Source organism: Halichondria panicea, chromosome 8, assembly GCF_963675165.1.
Source record: "Halichondria panicea chromosome 8, odHalPani1.1, whole genome shotgun sequence".
NCBI classification, from domain to species: Eukaryota; Metazoa; Porifera; class Demospongiae; order Suberitida; family Halichondriidae; genus Halichondria; species Halichondria panicea.
Window position 1 is genome coordinate 6,662,022 of NC_087384.1, and position 20,438 is coordinate 6,682,459.

At 43.2% G+C, this 20,438-nt stretch overlaps 3 protein-coding genes across 5 annotated transcripts in view; all 3 read right to left on the minus strand.

Moving 5' to 3' along the window:
- LOC135340498 (phosphatidylinositol phosphatase PTPRQ-like) overlaps nt 1-10,140 on the minus strand; it is a 20,541-nt gene extending 10,401 nt beyond the window's left edge. The window contains exons 1-13 of one of the 2 annotated variants that reach the window (XM_064536839.1): nt 9,958-10,140; nt 9,117-9,277; nt 8,534-8,695; nt 7,903-8,064; nt 7,527-7,691; nt 7,191-7,358; nt 6,684-6,839; nt 6,194-6,361; nt 5,725-5,892; nt 5,160-5,321; nt 3,996-4,166; nt 3,067-3,234; nt 2,672-2,827 (exon numbers count right to left, since the gene is read on the minus strand). In XM_064536839.1, coding sequence (XP_064392909.1) covers nt 2,672-2,827; nt 3,067-3,234; nt 3,996-4,166; nt 5,160-5,321; nt 5,725-5,892; nt 6,194-6,361; nt 6,684-6,839; nt 7,191-7,358; nt 7,527-7,691; nt 7,903-8,064; nt 8,534-8,695; nt 9,117-9,277; nt 9,958-10,022 — 2,032 coding nt within the window. In that variant the 5' untranslated portion in view covers nt 10,023-10,140. Of the gene's footprint in view, nt 1-2,671; nt 2,828-3,066; nt 3,235-3,995; nt 4,167-5,159; nt 5,322-5,724; nt 5,893-6,193; nt 6,362-6,683; nt 6,840-7,190; nt 7,359-7,526; nt 7,692-7,902; nt 8,065-8,506; nt 8,696-9,116; nt 9,278-9,957 lie in introns of both variants that reach the window. The other variant, XM_064536838.1, reaches the window with a different exon arrangement.
- On the minus strand, nt 27-1,807 carry LOC135340515 (acid-sensing ion channel 4-A-like). Its single transcript, XM_064536868.1, has one exon. The coding sequence runs from the start codon at nt 1,658-1,660 to the stop codon at nt 152-154; it is 1,509 nt and encodes a 502-aa protein (XP_064392938.1). The 5' UTR covers nt 1,661-1,807; the 3' UTR covers nt 27-151.
- A 46-nt stretch (nt 10,141-10,186) lies between the features above and the next one.
- On the minus strand, nt 10,187-20,430 carry LOC135340500 (sushi, nidogen and EGF-like domain-containing protein 1). 2 transcript variants are annotated; one of them, XM_064536842.1, is made up of 27 exons: nt 20,255-20,430; nt 19,833-20,038; nt 19,506-19,601; nt 19,324-19,440; nt 19,134-19,256; nt 18,813-18,935; nt 18,362-18,484; nt 18,054-18,176; nt 17,720-17,842; nt 17,540-17,662; nt 17,299-17,421; nt 17,092-17,214; nt 16,881-17,018; nt 16,602-16,724; nt 16,204-16,341; nt 15,943-16,086; nt 15,515-15,658; nt 15,129-15,254; nt 14,845-14,967; nt 13,702-13,986; nt 13,199-13,486; nt 12,891-13,085; nt 12,647-12,739; nt 12,040-12,366; nt 11,781-11,848; nt 11,095-11,606; nt 10,187-10,761 (listed from the first exon to the last, which is right to left on the minus strand). In XM_064536842.1, the coding sequence occupies exons 1-27, from the start codon at nt 20,344-20,346 to the stop codon at nt 10,374-10,376; spliced, it is 4,587 nt and encodes a 1,528-aa protein (XP_064392912.1). In that variant the 5' UTR covers nt 20,347-20,430; the 3' UTR covers nt 10,187-10,373. The 2 variants fall into 2 exon arrangements, with proteins under 2 accessions (XP_064392912.1, XP_064392913.1); XM_064536843.1 differs by having other exon boundaries at nt 19,901-20,038; nt 20,255-20,411.
- Between the last annotated feature and the right edge of the window lie 8 nt (nt 20,431-20,438).

Sequence of the window (20,438 nt, forward strand, 5' to 3'; positions counted from 1 at the left end):
GCCAGGCCGCACACAATGTCCTGATAGGCCAGCATCGTAACGTTACAATAGTACGATAATCATATACACATACAGATAAAACACTATTGTCATCGGCTGCACTAAAAGCATTAATTATAATTATAAAGAACTTTCTTCTCATTTCATTAGTTCACGCAAGTTTTTCCATTAAGTCTATCATTTTTTCATCATCACGTCCTCCAGCTAATTCATAGACTTTTTTCTTCTTTCCCTTGGTACAACAATTTTTCTCGGCATAAAAATTATTTATTTTTTGCTTGAGTAGCCCACAAGAATTGCCACATTTTTTTTCACTGATTCCACAGAGTTCCTTTATCAGGTCTGCAATCAAGACTATGAACTCTGTTATAGAGATAATACTAGCACCAAGAAATAGACCCATGTTGCCACCGATATTGGCTATCAGTTCTGTCAAACTGTATGACCTTTCCGTTATCTGTCGGTTGATTGACAAGGACTTGTAGAATACGTGCACTTTAACATAATTGTTTCGTACTGTTTCCTGGCTCACATTAAAGTTATCTGCTAATGCATTGACAGCTGTACTTGATGGAAAAGTAGAATAGCTTGGTACGACTTCGTATGAAGTATGGTTGCATGGCACTGAACATGTACATTCTGAACTATTCTTGAGGACATCGTAAATACAGCAAATGTCCGAGATGTTGCAATTGCGATACAGCGAATTCGTTGAATTTGTCCACAGACATTTACATGTTTTAACCAATGATTGTGTAACGCATTCACCACGGCAGGCACTGAAAGAATAGTTGTAGCTAGTGAATAGGTCAAAATGTGGAGTATCCGCTGGTTGAATACACTCCAATTCTTTTGATTTACTACGGCCAGTTCTGTCTTCAATTTGCTCACGCGTGACAGCCAAGTAAGCACTGTGGCCGACAGGTACAGTGACTCCAGTCTCCCAAACACGTGCTGGAACATCTTGTTCATGTACACTTATCAAAGCACCAACTTCACCATTTACAGAGCCACCAAATTTATCCTGCTGAATATTCAACACCAGTTCGAGAGCGTGACGAAATCCGTCTCCAGTAACAGTCTTGTAGTTTCTCTCGGCGTTTCTACCGTTAAATGTAAAACACTTGCCATTAGGTACAAGGTATTCAATAAAGTCAGAGCTCATATTGCATTTTCTTCCCAGAAAGTGGCAATCTTCAACAAGGTTATGGATAGGTTGACTTGTCTCAAGCACAGTATCGTAAAGAGTTCTGTTTTTGGGGAAGTTGGGTGGAACAAAAGAAGCACAATCCTCGTTATTCTTTTCGTCATAAATAGCAGTTTTTATGATCTTGGTGAGATTGTTCTCTTTGAGGTATGAGACATTGTAGCCGTTCAAGTTGCAAATAGTGACTGCAGGAAAAATCAATCTATCCCTTTGATCTGTAAACACAGTTGTTGATGTAGGGATTTTAGCAAAAGCAATACTAGAGCTTGTGACGCCGTACTGGAAACCACAGAAACACAGAAAAAATAGACTAACCCACAATACTTTTCTTGTAACAGATTTTCCTTTAAAGACAAGCTTGAAAGCATGATGAGAGTCGGTATACTTCCGTAATATATTTCTATATCTAGAAAACTTGTTTTTTATATTTTCCTCACTAGCATTTAGTTCCATGATAGTCTTCAGGCTCCTCAACTGCAATTATACGTATAGCTATATACGCCACTTTGCATATTGCACCATGAGCCGTGCCCACTTTTTCTTGCAAAGCAAATGCAAGCACATAACTACTGGGTACGCCCCTTTTATGGTTATTGCTGCCACAATCTCTAGCTAATTAAAAGTAGTCACATGACCGTGCTTAAGCTTGTACACTTATTGACTAGTAATTATGGTTTAGGCCAGGCAGCCAGTCAACCACTAATATATTTACTGCAAAAAATAGCAAAACACTCATTTGAACATCAATGGAGACCCCTTCTGCCTAAGAATATTCAGTTAGGCCATGCAGTTACAGGTAAAGAGCTAGCTGAGCTACTTGTCCAAGGACTACAGTGCAGTACCGTAAAACTTCTATAATAAAGGCACTACTGACTCTAATAGTGCCAATTTGAACAGTCTAATTTTTGTTGGTCTAAGTTGGGCGCCAAATGAAGCTGTCAAAGCAAAGTCTACACAAATTTCATTGTGTCTGTATCGCTAGTTTGCTGTGTATACATTGTCACGATGCTTCACATCATTTGAAATCTGGAATACTGCATGTCCGTAGTACTAGTGTAGGAAGTAAGATTATAAGAATGGTGCCTGGGGAAGTAACTATATATAATGGACATCACCTAGGATACGGAGTGACCCATGAATAAGTAATAAGTGTGCTTAAGTTAACAACACAAACAATTGAAATATTGAACGAAATGTAGCCAGGTACAAAACTGGTTTAGCATATTGAGCTGTGCACATGCATGGCAAGCTGTACTCACGAGGCTAGAGATCACGTGACAGCATAATGTTTTAGCACATGTTTTAGTGCTGGTGTACTCGGATGGGCTTTCGGTTACGCAATGCACTCGGTTGCGCCTCGTGTACCACGTTAACCTTGAGTTCATCCTAGCCTCGGCACATAGATTAAAACACTCTGAGTATAATAAGTATTGTTTATTATTTGTGTATTTACAGAGCACTCACATCTAACTCCTGCGTCCTCTCCGTGTCCACAGTTATCCTGACCAATCGGATCAGCCGGACACTGAAGGAGGGCGGGCTCCGTCCCCGTACACAACACATCGTCCAACCAGATCTCTCCAATCCCGCGGCCAAACTCAGCACGTTGAAAACTAATCACTGCATCACAAGAAGAAGTTGTAAAGATATGCTACAAACTAATGACCCAAACATTTACCGTTTACTGAACAGTCAACTCCATTTTTGTTTATCAAATGAAATGATGCTTACCAAACAATATATAGTACACTCTGCACATCTGAGGCAATATTCAACATTCCCCAGGGAAACACCCACCCACACACCCACACACACACACACATACACGCACACACGCACACCCACACACAGCTGCCTACCACTGATGGTTTGATTGTAGCCTAGTTGCGTGCACACCACACGAGCGTCCATCTCGCCCCAAAAGTCATCACACACTGTCCCCCACTCCTCACGCCAGCACACCTCCACACGACCTTCGAACTCTGTCAGACCGTTCACCAGACGCACATCACCATCGGAGCAAACCCCTGTAGGGGGAGGGGTTAGTAACTGATATAGATTCTTCCTTGCAAATTAGTTCTACATAGCAACGGCACGTTTTACCCCATCCCTGCGTGGTACGTACGTGTATATGCATTCCATATTCTAATGTTTGTCAACATGATTACTTACATGAGTCATGTTTAGAAGCCATTCACTAAGCTAGTGAAACGAGGAAAAGAAACGATCGCACAATAGAAGTTGTATTACTTACTTTTATATAGAGAACTGAAGGACGCATTTTTTAAATTTTAAGGGCTAAGCTTCCATGAGTAGCTATCCTATTAATTAGATGTACAGTCACAGGCAGTTGTGGCATTGACCACTAGATATGACTGGTGGTTGAACAGTATAAGTGGGCCATTGGTACACTATCTTAAGTGGCTGATAATTATCATAAAGGCCCGACTACTTTGTGGCTGACACACACATGCACATGGCTTCAATACAACAGTCTCATCTGTCAACTCAATTAAGCAGTAGGTTTGCTAACTGGGTGAGTGAATAAGCTTGGAGCATATCTAACACGCTGTACTAAAGTCTATACTCTATGTATATATATAATACATGCTATAATACGTGCATATGTACATACACAAAGATTATCTTGGCTGTGCTTCATTATAATTATTGTGCAATCCCATTAGTAAAAACTCCCGAGCACACCACACAATTAACAGAAGGAGTATAATGTACTAATGGAATATAATTGGCACACCCTACTTACAGTTGTACCACATCCACTTACTAGGTCTGCAGTTTACTCCAGCGTCATCACCATGACTACAGCTGCCGATGGCCCCTATACCAGAATGTGAGCACTCAATCAGACTGCTCTCTGTTCCACTGCAGTCCACATTGTTGAGTAGAATGTCACCAGATCCTTGTCCAAAGTGAGCATCAGAGAATGCAGTAGCACCTGAAAATAGATATAAAAATTACAGGCTACTGCACAAAAATTCTAGAAGACGAAAGTGGGTACAGGTAGCAGACTATGATAGATAGACCACACATTTTTTTTATAATTATATCCACCATATATATATATGGTAGGTTTTTATGCATGTCTTATAATAATATAATAGGTTACGAGGTGCCAATCTTTAATTGTACGCTAGGGGTATGTGTACATGTTGCACAGCTGTTGGGAGACACTATTAATACTTTCATGCAGTTCAATATCTACGACGCCTTAAGAGGTTGCTTGGATCAGACACCATTTGACAGCTGTGTTTACGGCCATTGTGGCTCAGCAATCGTACAACTTCACGGGCATTCGTGGGCGTACATCACGGACAATGAAACTATCACCAGGGAAACATTTACTATCTCCCACTAGTGCTGGACTATCTCCCATTATGGTAGCATCATTGTACCCTAGTGACCACACTCACATGCAGTCCATATCCACATAGCCATACAATTTCATTATGATAACATAAAGCAAACTGTGTTGACAGCACTTGAATGGCTATTAATACTTGCAATATTGTGAAGATCGCTCACTCGTACAACCTTTCGACCTCACTTGAAAAACTGAAATGCTACACTAATTGACCTAGTGTACAGAGCCTATAGTGTGGTCCCTCTGTGTACACTGTAGCTAGTGTACAGAGCCTATAGTGTGGTCCCACTGTGTGCACTGTAGCTAGTGTACAGAGCCTATAGTGTGGTCCCACTGTGCACATTGTAGCTAGTGTGTACAGAGCCTACAGTGTGGTCCCACTGTGTGCACTGTAGCTAGTGTACAGAGCCTGTACAGTGTTGTCCCACTGTGTACACTGTAGCTGGTGGTTGACGTATGCTTTTGTTTGCATTCAAGTGAGGTGAGGTGAACAGGGTTGCACTTCAAACACACCATTATAGAGGCCATAACCTTGCACACGGCAATCAAGAGGCTACTAGTTCTTACCTATACTGTTTAGTCCGAGTTGACTGCAAACGACAGCTGCATCGCTAGCTGACCAACCATTATCACAGACTGTGCCCCACTCTTCCCTCCAGCACATCTCCACCCTCCCCTGTAGGGATGAGGCTCCACCCACTAGCCGGACAGCACCATTCTCACACAACACTGCAGGAACACGGTCAGTCACACAAGACTCCTTACACAAACAAAACAAATAGGTACAACAACGGACATCAAACATAATTATTGTACACATAAAACTCCCATCTCTATTCGCTATATACATGACTTAATTGTATTTATATATAAACGATGTAGTGAGAAATTGTGTACGTGTTGTGTTGACTGGAATGTAAACTGAACATTATCCTAATTGATAATAATAATTGTATTTACTGCTCTAATAGTTGCCCTAGCTGCAATAACGTTGCTAAGGCTTCAGTGCGTGTGTGTGTGGTGGTGAAGTTGGCTTTGGTTGCGTATTTATACGGTATCAAACAACACTCCACTATAGTTATCTGCAACGTTAACTCTTTTCCTATTTCTTCCCACTATCTTTTATTCTCACAGGTAGAGCTGCAGTTCACACCAGCGTCTTCAAAATGGCTGCAATCGTGGTTGCTGCTGTGCGTACAGTCTAGTAGGCGTGTCTCCGTCCCCGTACAGAACACCTCGTCCAGGAGGATGGGCCGGTCGGTGACAATGCCGTACCGTGCGTTTGGGTGGGCAATGGCATCTGCAAGTTGGAGGGAAAGTAGAGGTAGGTTAAGGGCTGTATGCACACTGCATTGCTTATTTAGTACTATAATGTCAACACAGAGGCCAGGCTACATATACAAATGAAAGAGCAACTTCCGCCCCCTTGCAGATGGCTGCAGCCCTACATATAGTTTTGAGAAGCTAGCCAGCAGTTCTTATCACCTAATATGAGTATATTGATAACATCAATTTACAAGATAGTATTTTCTAGCAATACTCTATAGCTAATGCTATCAGAAACCACTTACGTAGCTACGTTTTAACCTGTTATCACTCACTAAATCTAGAGAATCCGAGCTGTCCACACACCACCGCCGCATCCAAACCATCCCAGCGATCATCACACACAGTGCCCCACTGTCCATCGATACACACCTCCACCCGTCCCTCAGCAGCGGAGACACGCCCCTCTTCCCCAATCCTCACAGCCCCTTGAGAACAAGTCACTGTATGAGGTAGATATGTACAACTTTAGAAATAGCTCATAGTACAAATGAAACTGAAAGTAATGCTTAGAGCGAGAGCATCAAGAAAACTTGTCATTATATAAGCACAGCTAACTGTAACTATCAACCCATGACATTAGTGTAAACATGCAGTTTTAAAAGTACCTCATCTGACAGTTTAAAATAGCCAATTTTGGTTACTGCTACATAACATTTATTTATTGTATACAGTGGACTAGAATACATGCAAAAAGCACAGTCAACACGCACTAGAGGTTGCATTACATCACTGTGTAGCATTAGCTATTCACAGTAGACTTACCCTCACAGCTGACCCCAGCATCCTCGGCATGGTTACAATCATCCGTGTGGCTGTCGTAAACACAATCTATTAGTCGTCCCTCACTCCCACTACAGGCCAGGTTGTCAAGATGAATGGGTCCACTACCGGGTGGTATCAGGACAGTGTGATCTACATCTGTGTGCGTGTGTGGGGAGAGGGTGGTCTATCAACAACTGTGGGGGTGTATCCACAACGGTGGTTGGTAATCAATACTTATAGGCTGGTCACCTAAGTTACTACACAAAAGAGGCAGATTTGTGTGATTAAAAATTGAAAGTGGCCGCCCCACTTGAGCATACCTAGATGGAGAAAGATTACTATCACACCACGATTATGCCCCAGCTGTTGTACCAAAACAGCGTATAACCACATTTATCACAATAGGTTACAACACAAAAGCCTCAGGGCGCTAGTTCAACAGGTACATCATCCACAGAGTGCACGTGGGCGAGAGGGAGAAGAAAGGAGGTGAGGAAAGCAACTCACTATTAGTTGAGAAGCCCAGCTGACGACAGGCGACTTGGGCATCTTCAGTTGACCATGAGTCATCACACACGGTCCCCCACACGGCGTTCAGACACACCTCCACTCGTCCCTCATTAGGTGTGGTCCCATCCACCAGTCGCACATCTCCGGTAGTACAGGCAACTACAACTATACAAGTACATGGAGTACATGTATATATGCAGGTGTCACTCCAAACTCTATATTATATTTAGAAAAGCTTGTGCAAGTATTATTACTGCTACAACAGTGGAACATACTTCTACAGAATTGCTGATTATTTGCCATCTCCACGGGTGTCATTTTGATAAAAGTTACCTGTATTGCATATCACACTGGCGTCCTCAAAATGGCTGCAATCACCAGGGCCGGGGTCATGTGGACAGTCCACCAGGCGAGCCTCACTACCAGTGCACGCAACGTCATCCAGGAAGATGCCCGCTGTACCACGACCAAAGTGAGCTCTCTGTAGAGCTTGGGCTCCTATCAGAGAAGAGATTACTGATAATGATTGCATTCACACACATGCACACACACAACATTATGCTATTATACAATGAAGCATTGTCATTGTGGTTCTACCAAGAGCTCCTTGTAGTCCAATTGTGACAGATGTATATAGTTCGGTAGTATAACTGCGTATACAATTAGTACAATTCCCCATGCATGCAGTTGTGAGTTACATTGTTCTTACCACTAGGAGAATAGCCGAGTTGTGTACACACGACAGCTGCATCAGTGACGTCCCAAAAGTCATCACACACGGTCCCCCACACAGCGTTCTGACACACCTCCACTCGTCCCTCATTGGGTGTGGTCCCATCCACCAGTCGTACAGCTCCCTCCAAACAAACATCTGAGAGCGTGTATATATATAAGAAGACATTCAAGACACAAGGCCTTGCATGGAATATATAATCAGTATAACTGTTACGTGGAGGGGGGGGGGGTGCTTAAACTTTTCAGTGCATATAAATTATATGGTACTCTGAATGATACAGCTTGTCAACTCTCCATTAATTAAGCCCTATATATATATAGGGCTTAATTAATAATAATTTATAAGCCCTATATATATATATAGGGCTCCATTAATTATAAATTAATGGAGAGTTGACAAGCTGTATCATTCAGAGTACCATATAATTTATACGCACTGAAAAGTTTAAGCACCTCCCCCCCCTCCACGTAACAGTTATACTGATTATATATTCCATGCAAGGCCCATGCATGCACACGCTCATAAAGCACGGAATAGTTTGCAGTTAGAGCAACGTTTTTGCATGTAACTATATATTCTCCATGCATGCAGACTAGCATAATACCTTCGAGACACCTGACTCCTGCGTCCTCGTTGTGACCACAGTTATGTTCGGCGGAGTGAGGGCAATCGACCAATCCAGTCTCAGTACCGACACACTGAACATCATCGAGATATATCTCACCAGAGCCGATGCCAAAGGTAGCTCTACTAAGAGCCACGGCACCTGCACGTGTGAGTGTAAACAGTTATGGTTAAGATGATAAACAAACAAGAGGAGATAGTGTTATGTTGACTTGAGCATAAAAACAGACAGAGCTAATGGTGTATGCAGACAAGCAGGCAGAACTGGATTATATTAGAACAACTGCATGTTGCTTTAAACTGTTATAATCATAGTATATTCTCTGGCATAACATTACACCATGAACTGTCAATACTTGCTGCAGTAGAATATATATATATGCTTATATACTAGCAGAATGCAGCAGTAGTATAGTAAGCTCATAATGGTAATTATACTTTCAAATTTATTGTACCAGACTGCATGCTGAGGTGGCATATTATAACCTGCCTGCTGCATTATATAGAGGATGACTATATACACACAATAGACGCACTTTAACAGCAGCAGCTCTATAACCAACCTTCTCTACGATATCCCAACTGTGCACACACAACGCTGGCATCCTCTACTCCCCATAAATCGTCACATACGGTACCCCAGGATCCAGACTGACACACCTCCACTCGTCCCTCCAACTGGGTCGACCCACCCACTAGACGGAGGGAGTTCGCTTCACTGCACCTGTGCAAAGTAGTGTGTGGGATCAGCAACAGCTTTTATTGAAAGTGTCTGGTAATATGTGTAAAGAGTGCTTGTTTCACAAGCTGTTAAATTAAAATTTCAGTCCTGATAAACGTTAAACGTTAAGTATATTGACCTTGTTACGTATACACAATATTTATTGCATGTTCTGTCTAGGGTATGTACAGAAATAATACTCGTAAAATGATCTGAATGGAAATATTTAGTCTTTGGGATTTGGACGATATATATATATAGATGTATTTTGTCTATACTGAGCTCTTACCCATATAATTATACAGTGGAACCCCGGCCCTCTAGTATAACGGACATGCACCTCTGGGGAACAATGTTTTGGCCTTTATACAGAGATGGCCTTTGTTGAGAGGTTGTTTTGTACACAAACAGTTCATTTGGCCTGGGACCTGGGTGCCTGGCCGTTATATAGCAACTGGCCTTTATTCGGAGGTGGTTGTTACAGAGGTTCCACTGTATACGTATACACAACCAGCAACTATAGCATTACTTACCATAGACTACTTGCATAAAGTACAACCTATAATAGTATACAAAAAGGCCCCAATGCAATGCATGCAATGCGATACAAACATCAACCAGACAACAACAAGCTAATTAAATGTACATGTATACTGCATCACAATAAATTTAATGAAACTTACTGTAAGTTATTTTGACAGTTGCAGACTGCTAGCATCAAGAGCAGAAAAGCTGCAGTGCTCTTCATACTATCACTTGGTTTATTCTCTCTTACTGAATTATTGTTTAACTTTTGTTAGTCAAAAAAATGCACTGCGATATACAGAAGCCATGCATAATTATTACCAGCAAATCCATGTACTAGAATTTATAGTTTACTGAGCATGCGCAGATCAATTACAATTAATGTAACAGAGAGACACTAAAAAACATCATGGAATGGGGAGGGCACAAAATTATAACAGTAATTACACAAGGGATACAAAATTATATATACAAGCAATTAATTTTTGTGGTTGAAGCTACATTTCTACAGCCAGCTAGTAAATAATACCAACAGAGATAAAATAGTACCAGTCAGAATATCTGATAAAAAAAGTTAATATTGGTAGTCATCATCGTCAGCATAGCTAGGGTTGCTGAATCCCGACGTTCCCTGGGTACCCAGATTAATTTTCCTGACAGCACCATCATCTTCCACCGGTTCATAGTCAGGGTTAAAGTCACTCACGGGCTTGTGACGAGGAAGAGTGGTCTGCAGAGCATCCATGGCTTCGTAGCTAGACTGGTACTTGTTGCCAGGTTGCTTGCGAGGAAGGGTACCACGGGGAAGGGTTCCAGTTTTACCGGTAAGTGCTCCACGAGGGAGAGTGCCAGTTTTACCGGTAAGATCACCACGGGTGAGGGTACTCATCCCGCTAGTGTTGGTAAGGAGGGGGCGTTCGGGCACACTTCTCCTGTTGATATCACGGCCATCCATGTGATCTCTGCAGGGAACAATACAGCAGAACGTTAATTACATTGCAAAAATAAAATTTAAGATCACAATACTATAAAGATTACTCAAGATTGATTGCAACAGAGAATCTCAGAGGGTCTAATGAAGTTCTTAAGCCTCTCTAATTGGACATGTATGGACATACCAACACTCCACAATGAACTTGTATAACAATGATGATTGGTACTAACCACCTCTAAACAAACTTAAGGCCATGTTCAATTGAGATGGAGGATTGACCACTTGGACAATTCTGGAGACACCACTATCAGTATACTATACATTTCCTGTACACATTGAGTACTTGTACACAGCCACTTACTGGACATTCAACCCCTCTCTCTTGTTCTTAACGTCCTTCCTGGCACAGCAACAGCAAGCGATGCACACGGGCACGATGATGACAAGAGATAACAGAGCTGCGCCGGCAATTCCTCCCACGATCTCCAGGGCAAGAATGATTGTGTTCGAGCCAGCTGCAGTTCCTGGAGCATCGGTAGGGGCACGAGCCAAACACATACCGTTACCGGGTTCTAGATTATTGATTGTGGTATTGCAGTAAGGGTTGACCTTAAAAGACGTTCCAAGAACGGATACAACGGGAGAAGTATCGACAAAACCTTGGATATGGGTGTCCCTAACGTCTGCACTGTCCAACACCGAGGTGGCTAGAACGTTTCCTTTGTAGATAAACTCGTTGGAATCATCTCTGGCGCAATCTAGCATAGAGTCAGTGAGGTACTCTGTGGAGAAGCCGTTGCATTGGCAGCTGTCCACTACATAGTCGGCAATGGCCTGGTTGATGTCTTGAATCTTCTCGTCTGAGCGATCGGCCTGTTAGAGGTGGTGGGGTGGGGGTTAATATGCTGCCTGCTATAAAACAATGCTTTCGTACGAATCACATTATACCAGCTTTTGCATTGACATGCATTAGTGCAATCCTACAGGTACAATATAAAGTGTACGTGTAAGCTTCAAAATTATGCAGCTACTTATAGAACAACGTACCACATAAGTTCCGCACTGTTGGTCGCTGGCGAGGGTGAATCGAACTTGTACAGGGATGGGGTTGGACACTGGGAGGGAGGAGGGAGGGAAGAGGGGGGGAGAACGTAGAATAAACACTAAAATTCTCTGCACATATATTGAATTCAAATAGACATCCTCATGAAAAAAACGTCAGAATGGTGCTCAAAAAGCAGAAAGCTCACTAGACAAACAATTTAAAGGAGAGGAAGTGGGCGTGGGGACGAGGCTAAAAGCTCACATGTAACTTTGAAGGGATCGCTGTAGTCACTGGATCCTAGAGCAGTGCTAGCCCTCACGGCTACACAATACTCGTGTCCTGCGTCCAATCCAGCCAGACTATACTGTGAGTCATCTAGATCATCCTCTATGACCAGGACAGAGTTGGAGTCCACATCGTTGGGATCAAAGCCAGAGCAGTCATCATTTCTCGAGTTGGCCTCGTTATAAGCCACCTCCACTCTTGTCAGGTAGCCGTGTGCGTCGTCAGGGCTGATGGGTTGGAGGGTGATCTGGGCGTTCTCTCCGTTTGTGCGAGGGGCAGCTGTTATCTGGGGCTGTACGGGAACTGTGTGTGTGTGTGTGTGTGTGTGTGTGTGTGTGTGTGTGTGTGTGTGTGTGTGTGGTGGTGAGGGGGGTGTTACGTAATACTATAGGTAAGAGTTAATTAATTCAACACACACAAATTTGCCTCTTTCTTACAGCGTAAACTATAAGCCTAAGAGGTGGTTACTTGTGTCTATATTATGAGACAAAGGACCCATGCATTGCCTTGGATGGACATTTTTAAAGCATAGAGAAATGAAGTTGGGAATTAAGGCCAAAAATAGTCGGTAATATAAACTCACCTCCCTGCTTGGTGTAGACTATGAGGGTGTTGGGTTGGCCAGTACCTGCCTCAGTGGCAGCGCTTACCTCAACAGTGTACGGCACAAAAGGGGCTATAAAGAAGGAAAAGAGAGACTAAATAATGTGAAAAATAAGTGCATTATCAAAATCATATTTGCAGAAAATAATAATTGTTATAACAAGGAAATCAAACTCCTCCCAGTAGTTGGCCACCACACTGTACAGACATGCACGACTACTCACTCAGATTGTCAAGAGTGACGGAGAGATCGAAATCAGTGGATTGTTTGGTGAACGTCTGTCTGTAGCCTGTTCTAACGTTGGTGATGACGACAAAGTACTGAGTCAGCACTCCATTGGGAGGTGAGGGGGCGGTCCACGTGACACGAAACGATTGGTCGTTCAGAACAGAGAATGTGGCCTCAGGTGGGGGAGGAGCTATGAGGGGGCGGGGCACAAAGGTTAAGGTACAACCAGCGAAGCAACGATTGACATAGTAAAATTAAACTACAGACATTTTTTGTGAAATTCTAAACTAAAATTGCACTTACCTGTTTGCATTGTTGTGTATGAGAGGTAACCGGAGACCACACCCTCTCCCACTGTGGTGTTAGCGGACATAGCCACAAGGATAGTCTGATATGGGAGGAGGTCCTTGATCTCGTATGAGCGAGCAGTGCTCAAGAGTTGTATTGGTACAACGTTGCCGTCACGATAGTCAACATAGATGGTATAGCCTGTGATGACTCCACTGGGGTGGGCCGGCGTGTCCCAGCTAACGGTGACACGATAGGGGTCATTGAGGGCAGCGGAGACATCACTTGGGGGTGTGTCAGGCGCTGGAGTGGGAGAGGTCAGGTTAAATTATAACCCCAAAATTTCCAAGAGTTGTGCCCTAGAATTATTAATTAGTAGCAACGATGATAGAGATAATTAACCTTGTAGCTACTATACTGGGGTGAGTCTACCCAAGCACACTGGGGTGAGTCTACCCAAGCACACTGGGGTGAGTCTACCCAAGCATACTGGGGTGAGTCTACCCAAGCACACTCACTGTCTTCCAGAGTGGTGTTACTGGCACAAGAGAATGGACTGTCTCCGAGGTTAGTCCTGATTGTTAGACAACACTCGTACGTGGTAGCCGGCGTTACCCCGCCAACTATGTACTGAACAGCGTTGGTATCCACAATTTCCATTTGCCTGAAGAATGACGAGTCGTCCGGTGACTGTACGATAAGAGTGTAGTGCATGACGTTCCCGTCACTGGTGTGCGGGGTGTCCCAGGTAACCACGATGTTTCTAGACCCACCATACGTCACTTGATAGTTCCTGGGAGGAGCTATACAGAGAAAGAAAAAGAAGGTAGGTAAGTGAAGATTGTGCGATAGTGGATACAATGGATACAAAATTCCAGTGTTGCGAAATAAGCTACTCAATCAGTAGCCAACACGCAGTTATCGAAGTTTATAAAAATCAATTTTCAAGACGGTTTGTTTATCAGAAAGCTTGTAGAGTCTTAGAAGTGCTTTGAACATGAACTAAAGGATAAGACCATATTCATTGCTGGGGGTGGGGTCTGGGGGAGTGGTGGATAATAGCATTCAGAGGTATGGCTTTATGTGGTGTCATGGTGTTGCACTATTAGTGCTGACTTGCAGAACGTGCTGAACATCATTAGACACACACACACAGCTCAAACACTGACTATGAATTATGGTCTGATATTCACACATACCCGTCACACCTGCTTATACACCACACCCACTCAACTAATACTAGTACAGACAGCGAAATTCATAGCCCAAGGGATAGATAGCAATGAATTTTTTTTAGAAAATATCCACAAACAAAAAAGCACATAATTAAAATGTCTGCTATGAAATAATTTTATAACACCATCTACAAAACTCTTTCTAAAGGATATGCCATTGCATAAATAAACTGTTGCTATGCACATTCAATATACTTTTACTTTTCAATTGACTAGCTCAGACCAAAAGACTAGACTGTGCATTACTCTACTCCCACACTGTCACACATGACATCTCATGCACTCAGGGATGTGCCCACACTGGTTGGTACTAACCACCTCTTAGGAGGCCTAGTTCCAGTTCACCACAGTCATCTTAGGCTAATAAGAGAGGCTGTGTTGAAGGTACCCCATTGCTTTGGGGGGGAGGGGGGACAAATGACTCACCTAGGCAGTTGATGCCATCGTCAGCGTTGGTATGACTGTCGCTACAGAAACAAGTGTAGGAGCCGACCGTGTTCATACAGTCATGTTCACACAGATGGTTATCACCCTCGCACTCGTCGATATCTGCACAGATTGGAGGCAACAAAGGAATGAAAGAACATATTTTCAGCTTAAAAACAGCAGGTTTTGAATAATTATTGATGATTGTGAATACTGCAAATTGTGGATTAATCTTGCACACGTTATTGGTACTGTTTCTATGACTACACTACAGGTAACCATACCGTTGCATCTTGTTCTTTCTGGGTTCTGCACAGTTCCGTTGGGACAAGCACAATCGTAGCCGCCTTGAGTGTTGGTACAGAGTGCACCCTGTCCACATGGCATGCCCTCTGCACACTCGTCCACATCTGTGTGTGTGTGTGTGTGTGTGTGTGTGTGTGTGTGGGTGGTGGTCCTCATGACTAATGCTCATGTTACTAAACTATTCAACGCTATAATCATAGAGGCTTCAAAGACATGACTCTCGAGTATTTATTCAAAAGCCAGTTAAAGTACAACGACAATAATTATAATGTTTGCAGAGCAGGTTAGCTATTGCTATTAATTATTATTGCAAAGCTTTCTAGATAGCTAATTATTGCCTCAGAGAAGGGATGGATTGGGTTACCTTGACAAGTTCGTCCATTAGGTAGTAAGGTGTAACCGTTGAAGCAGCTGCAAGAGTAGGAGCCCTCGTTGTTAGCACAGACACTGTTGAGACCACACTCATCACTATCAGGAGAGCTGTCAGGCTCACTGCATTCATCAATGTCTGAAAATGACAATTAAAAAAAGAATAAATTTTAAACAATATAGCTTGCAAAATGTACAAATACAATAATTATAGGCTGACACACTGAGGGGTAGCCTGGGCTTAATGCATTATAGCAGCTGTTTGATAGTGCTACAATATGTTATGTGTGCTTAAAGAAGCGATTGATTTTAGGGCTATTTTGTCAATTTTCTAGGAAAAAGCGTGGGCTATTAAGGATTTAACTGACATTCTTCTTTGCAATAGGCACAGTGAAATGGAGTCATATGTTTGACCACACCCACCTGCGCAGGTTGTACCACCATCAGCCGGCACTCTGTAACCTGTTCTACAAGCACAGTGATAGGAGCCGGGAGTGTTGATGCAGTCTTGCTCGCAGGCCAGGTCTCCATGACGACCAATACCATTTGGCAAACACTCGTCCACATCTAGAGGAAAAATATTATGAGGTCATTTTGTTTTCTTACTCAGTTCATATGTGTGGGCCTAAACGTGTGATTAGAGTTACAATGTACAGATAGTTATAGTAAGAACTGTTTTCTTACCATTGCAACGGCGGCCGTCAAAGTCCAAAGTCCATCCAATGCCACAGCTGCAAGTGTACGAGCCGATGTTGTTATGGCAAGTCTGGTCACAAGTGTGGATATCAGGTGATCCCACAGGCTCTACGCACTCGTCAATATCTGCAGGAGGGAGGGGGGATGAGAAGCTTGCTTTAACGGGTCATAACTTTAGCAATATTAGAAGAAAATATGCATTTTGTAGCTCTGAGAGAGATCTAGCTATCACATGACATGCTGAGATTAAATGTAGCTGACCCAAAAACTCAGCCAACCAAATTTTAAACTTCTTTAGGGAGTAGTGAGGAAGAAAGGAGAGCAGGGGATAATGGTAGCTCCACATATAGTAGGGTACCAGCTAACTCTCTGGCTGTGGTACTTACCAGAGCAAGTGTGACTGTCAGAGTTGAGCCTATAGCCGATATAACAGGAGCAGATGTAGGAACCAATGGTGTTGTCACAGTTATGGTCACAGCCATCGATGCCCAGCAAACACTCGTCAATGTCTATAAAACAGAATCATGGAAGTAAGTACAAGTATACACAATGTAAATATTAATATTAATAGCGAGGGACTACTAAAGAACATGATTATAGCACAGACTTCAAACTAATAATAGCTACGTACAGATACACAGTGCTGGTCTATAAGCCACACCCACCATTGCAAGTCCTGCCATCAGGATCTAGCAAGTATCCATCGCCACAGCTGCAAGTGTACGAGCCAATGTTGTTATGGCAAGCCTGGTCACAAGCGTGGAGATCAGGTGATCCCACAGGCTCCAGGCACTCGTCAATATCTGCAGGAGGGAGGGGGGATTTAGGACCAATTCTTGCACAAATACTAATTTCAATGTACTGATCCTTACATACCGTCGCAAGCAAATCCATCAGCGTTCAGCCTGTAGCCAGTCCTACAGCTGCAAGTGTACGAGCCGATGTTGTTATGGCAATTGTGCTCGCACTGGTCCACACCCTCGGCACACTCGTTAATATCTGTGTGTGTGGGGGGGTGGGTGGGTGTGTGTATGTGTGAGGGGTGTGTGTGCGTGTGTGCTTGATCAACTAGCAATTTCTCACCATCACACAGCCTTCCATCAGGATTAAGTCGATATCCAGTGTTGCAGCTACAGGTATAAGAGCCGACGTTGTTAAGGCAATTCTGAGCACAAGTGTGAGAACCTTCTGTACACTCGTTAATATCTGAAAAACAAAAGATAAGACTCATAGTAACCATGCCAACACTAACACACAACGAGGGCAAGTATCAACCAGCCAACAAGAATAACATTTACAATTTGCATCAGAAAATCAATATTACCGTCACAGCCAAATCCATCAGCGTTCAGCCTGTATCCAGTGTTACAGCTGCAAGTGTACGAGCCGACGTTGTTATGGCAATTTTGAGCACAGTCATCGGTCCCCTCGGCACACTCATTGATGTCTGAATTATATGAAATAACGGTTAAATACAAAGTGTACTGGGCATGCGTGTACTTACCGTTACAAGTGTGTTGGTCAGCATCCAGACGGTAACCAAGGCGACAGCTGCACTCGTAAGAGCCGATGGAGTTGGTACAGACTTGAGAGCAGCCATCAGTGTTCTCAGTGCACTCATCAATGTCTGCACAAAGCAACACACACACACACACACACACACAACCATGCAGTACACTTACTGTATGTACACGTAGCTTGCATGTACGGTACATAAAACACCACGACCTTTCAACTGGCTTCAAAATGAATATAACGTAAAATACTACGTCATTTTTTTTATACCTCCCACCTACTTTAATACGGATGCTCTCATATCTGTAACCATGGTAACATACCATTGCAACTATGTTGATTGGTGTCTAGCCTGTATCCAGTGTTACAGCTGCAGTAGTAAGAGCCGTCAGTGTCATGGCAATTGTGCTCACAGCCATCAGTGTTTTCAGCACACTCATCAATATCTGTGCAGGGAGGGGAGGGGGGGGGGGGGAGGAGGGTTAGACAGACATTTGGTGCAAAAATTGGCAGTAATGATAACTGCAAGTGCAATGGGCAGTCTAGGTAGCTATCAAAACAAGCATTGGCTTTGCATGATGGAACGGCCTATTCAAATGCAGCTAGCACCCAGTCCAGCAAAGACACTCACTGAGACATGACCTTCCATCGGGAGCCAGCCTGTATCCAGTGTTACAGCTGCAAGTGTAAGAGCCGACGTTGTTATGGCAATTCTGACCACACTGGTGAGTACCAACAGCACACTCGTCAATGTCTGCAAGAAAAAACATGCATATAACAAAGATATATATGCCAACAATTCACCATGCACTTGCGCAAGACATGCATGCACAGTCATGCAGATTGACATCTCTTGCATGCAGCTGCAAACTATGAAATACCCAGACAGGTGTCTGCGCAATAAAGCATAACGTGACTAATCATGGAAAATGAATACATTTCACACACCAATAAATATTTTTAGCAACAGCTTCCCACACACTGAATATTCTTATCACAAAACAATGGAAACAAATCACTACATTCCTTGTCCCATGAATATTTGTATGAATGGCTACCCCTCTGCACAATCTACAGTATACCTGCACAGGTCCGGCCATCTGGTTGGAGGCTGTAGCCAGGGTTACAGGCACAGGAGAAGCTGCCTGGTTGCTCCACACACACCTGCTGACAGTTGTCTGTACCCAGAGTACACTCAGGCACATCTGCACAAGAGGGGAATAATAATACGTTTTCTACTCTAAATATCAATGCTTGATGTGGCAATGTTTTCTAACGGACACAATTAATGCTGTGAAAAAGTCAAGAATCCATGTATTTTATATAATTATTAGCTGACCACATGAACACACACTGTAGCTATAGAGGCTATACATTATATACACAACCAGTGTGTTACCAACCAATGCAGCTCCTTCCATTACTGGAGAGAGTCCAGCCAGTCCCACACTGACAAGTGTAGCCTCCAATCGTGTTGACACAAGTTTGGTCGCACTGGTGAGAGCCCTCAGTGCACTCGTTAATATCTGTGCATGTGCGTGAGGACGTGAGATATACAGTAAGACTGAGGGGGGAGGGATGTTGGTTCCTTACCAGTGCAAGCACTGCCGCTAGCTCTGTATCCACTGCGGCACGTACAACGGAAACCACCAGCTGTGTTAACGCAGTTGTGTTGGCAATTATCCCGGTTTAAGTAACACTCGTTGACATCTGCAAGCAAAAATATAATACACATAATTATACAGATGAGAACTCAAACTCAAACATTTTTTTACCTGTTTGGCATCTGTATCCAGTCCAGGTACTAGGGCAGGTGCAGGTGTTAGGGTCAGTGCAGGATCCACCATTCAGACAGCTACTAGAGCACACAGCTGCATCGTGTGCATGGATGCATGGAATAAACAACAAAAATATAGCTGAAAACTCAGTGGCTTATTTATGATTATGATAATAAGACAGTATTGCAGTTATTAAAGACATGCACGCATGGATTTAAATCAGTGTAATGTAGCTGAGCTCATTGCAAAACACAAAATCTTACCTAATATAAATTTAAATATGGATTAACATTAAAGATAGGGAGTAACGTGTGTTTGACTCACGTTGACATCCTGACCCACTGAACCCTGAACAACACTGTCGGACACTATAGTATCTAGTATAGCCTTGCCGAGTGTATGCTGCCACTTGACGGGATCGTTGGCAACGGCCCCAGCCCCAACTACGCCAACACGAAACATAGTAATAGCTGGTATAGTAGTACACTCTCCTTGTGTAATAAGTGTACGCCTGCCGACTATAGCAGTATCTGTGGTGGTAGGAAGTCACCCTTGTGATCAGTGTGTACAATTTTTTTTATAGAATTTTGTACTCTTAGTACAAGCTTTTCAGCATTTAACATGTCTACACTAGCTACACTGCATAAATATTGCTGCTATAGAATCTATCTATGCTGCAAAAAAAGAGCATGGATCAAGCCCTGCACAGCACACACAGATATAACACATTGTTGCATATTATATACCTGGCTCTGTGGGTTGACTCTCCCAGCTTGGCCACAACCAGCAGGAATAGTCCCACTGCGGCAATCTTGAGGATGACGCCTCTAGGATTCATGGCTGAAGCTCAGTACGCATAAAAGATTGACTGTTTTGCAGCTAGCTAGCTCTGCAAGCGCAACTCTCTATCTGTTGCACAAGCAGATCCGC

What these genes read in the sequence shown, in the direction of transcription:
- LOC135340515 (XM_064536868.1), bottom strand. Translation starts at nt 1,660, where the DNA reads ATGGAACTAAATGCTAGTGAGGAAAATATAAAAAACAAGTTTTCTAGA.
- LOC135340500 (XM_064536842.1), bottom strand. Translation starts at nt 20,346, where the DNA reads ATGAATCCTAGAGGCGTCATCCTCAAGATTGCCGCAGTGGGACTATTC. An exon ending in TGGATACAGATGCCAAACAG is followed by an intron (nt 19,441 to 19,505) that starts GTAAAAAAATGT and finishes TTTTGCTTGCAG; the next exon opens with ATGTCAACGAGTGTTACTTA. An exon ending in TGACGGCCGCCGTTGCAATG is followed by an intron (nt 16,087 to 16,203) that starts GTAAGAAAACAG and finishes TTTTTCCTCTAG; the next exon opens with ATGTGGACGAGTGTTTGCCA.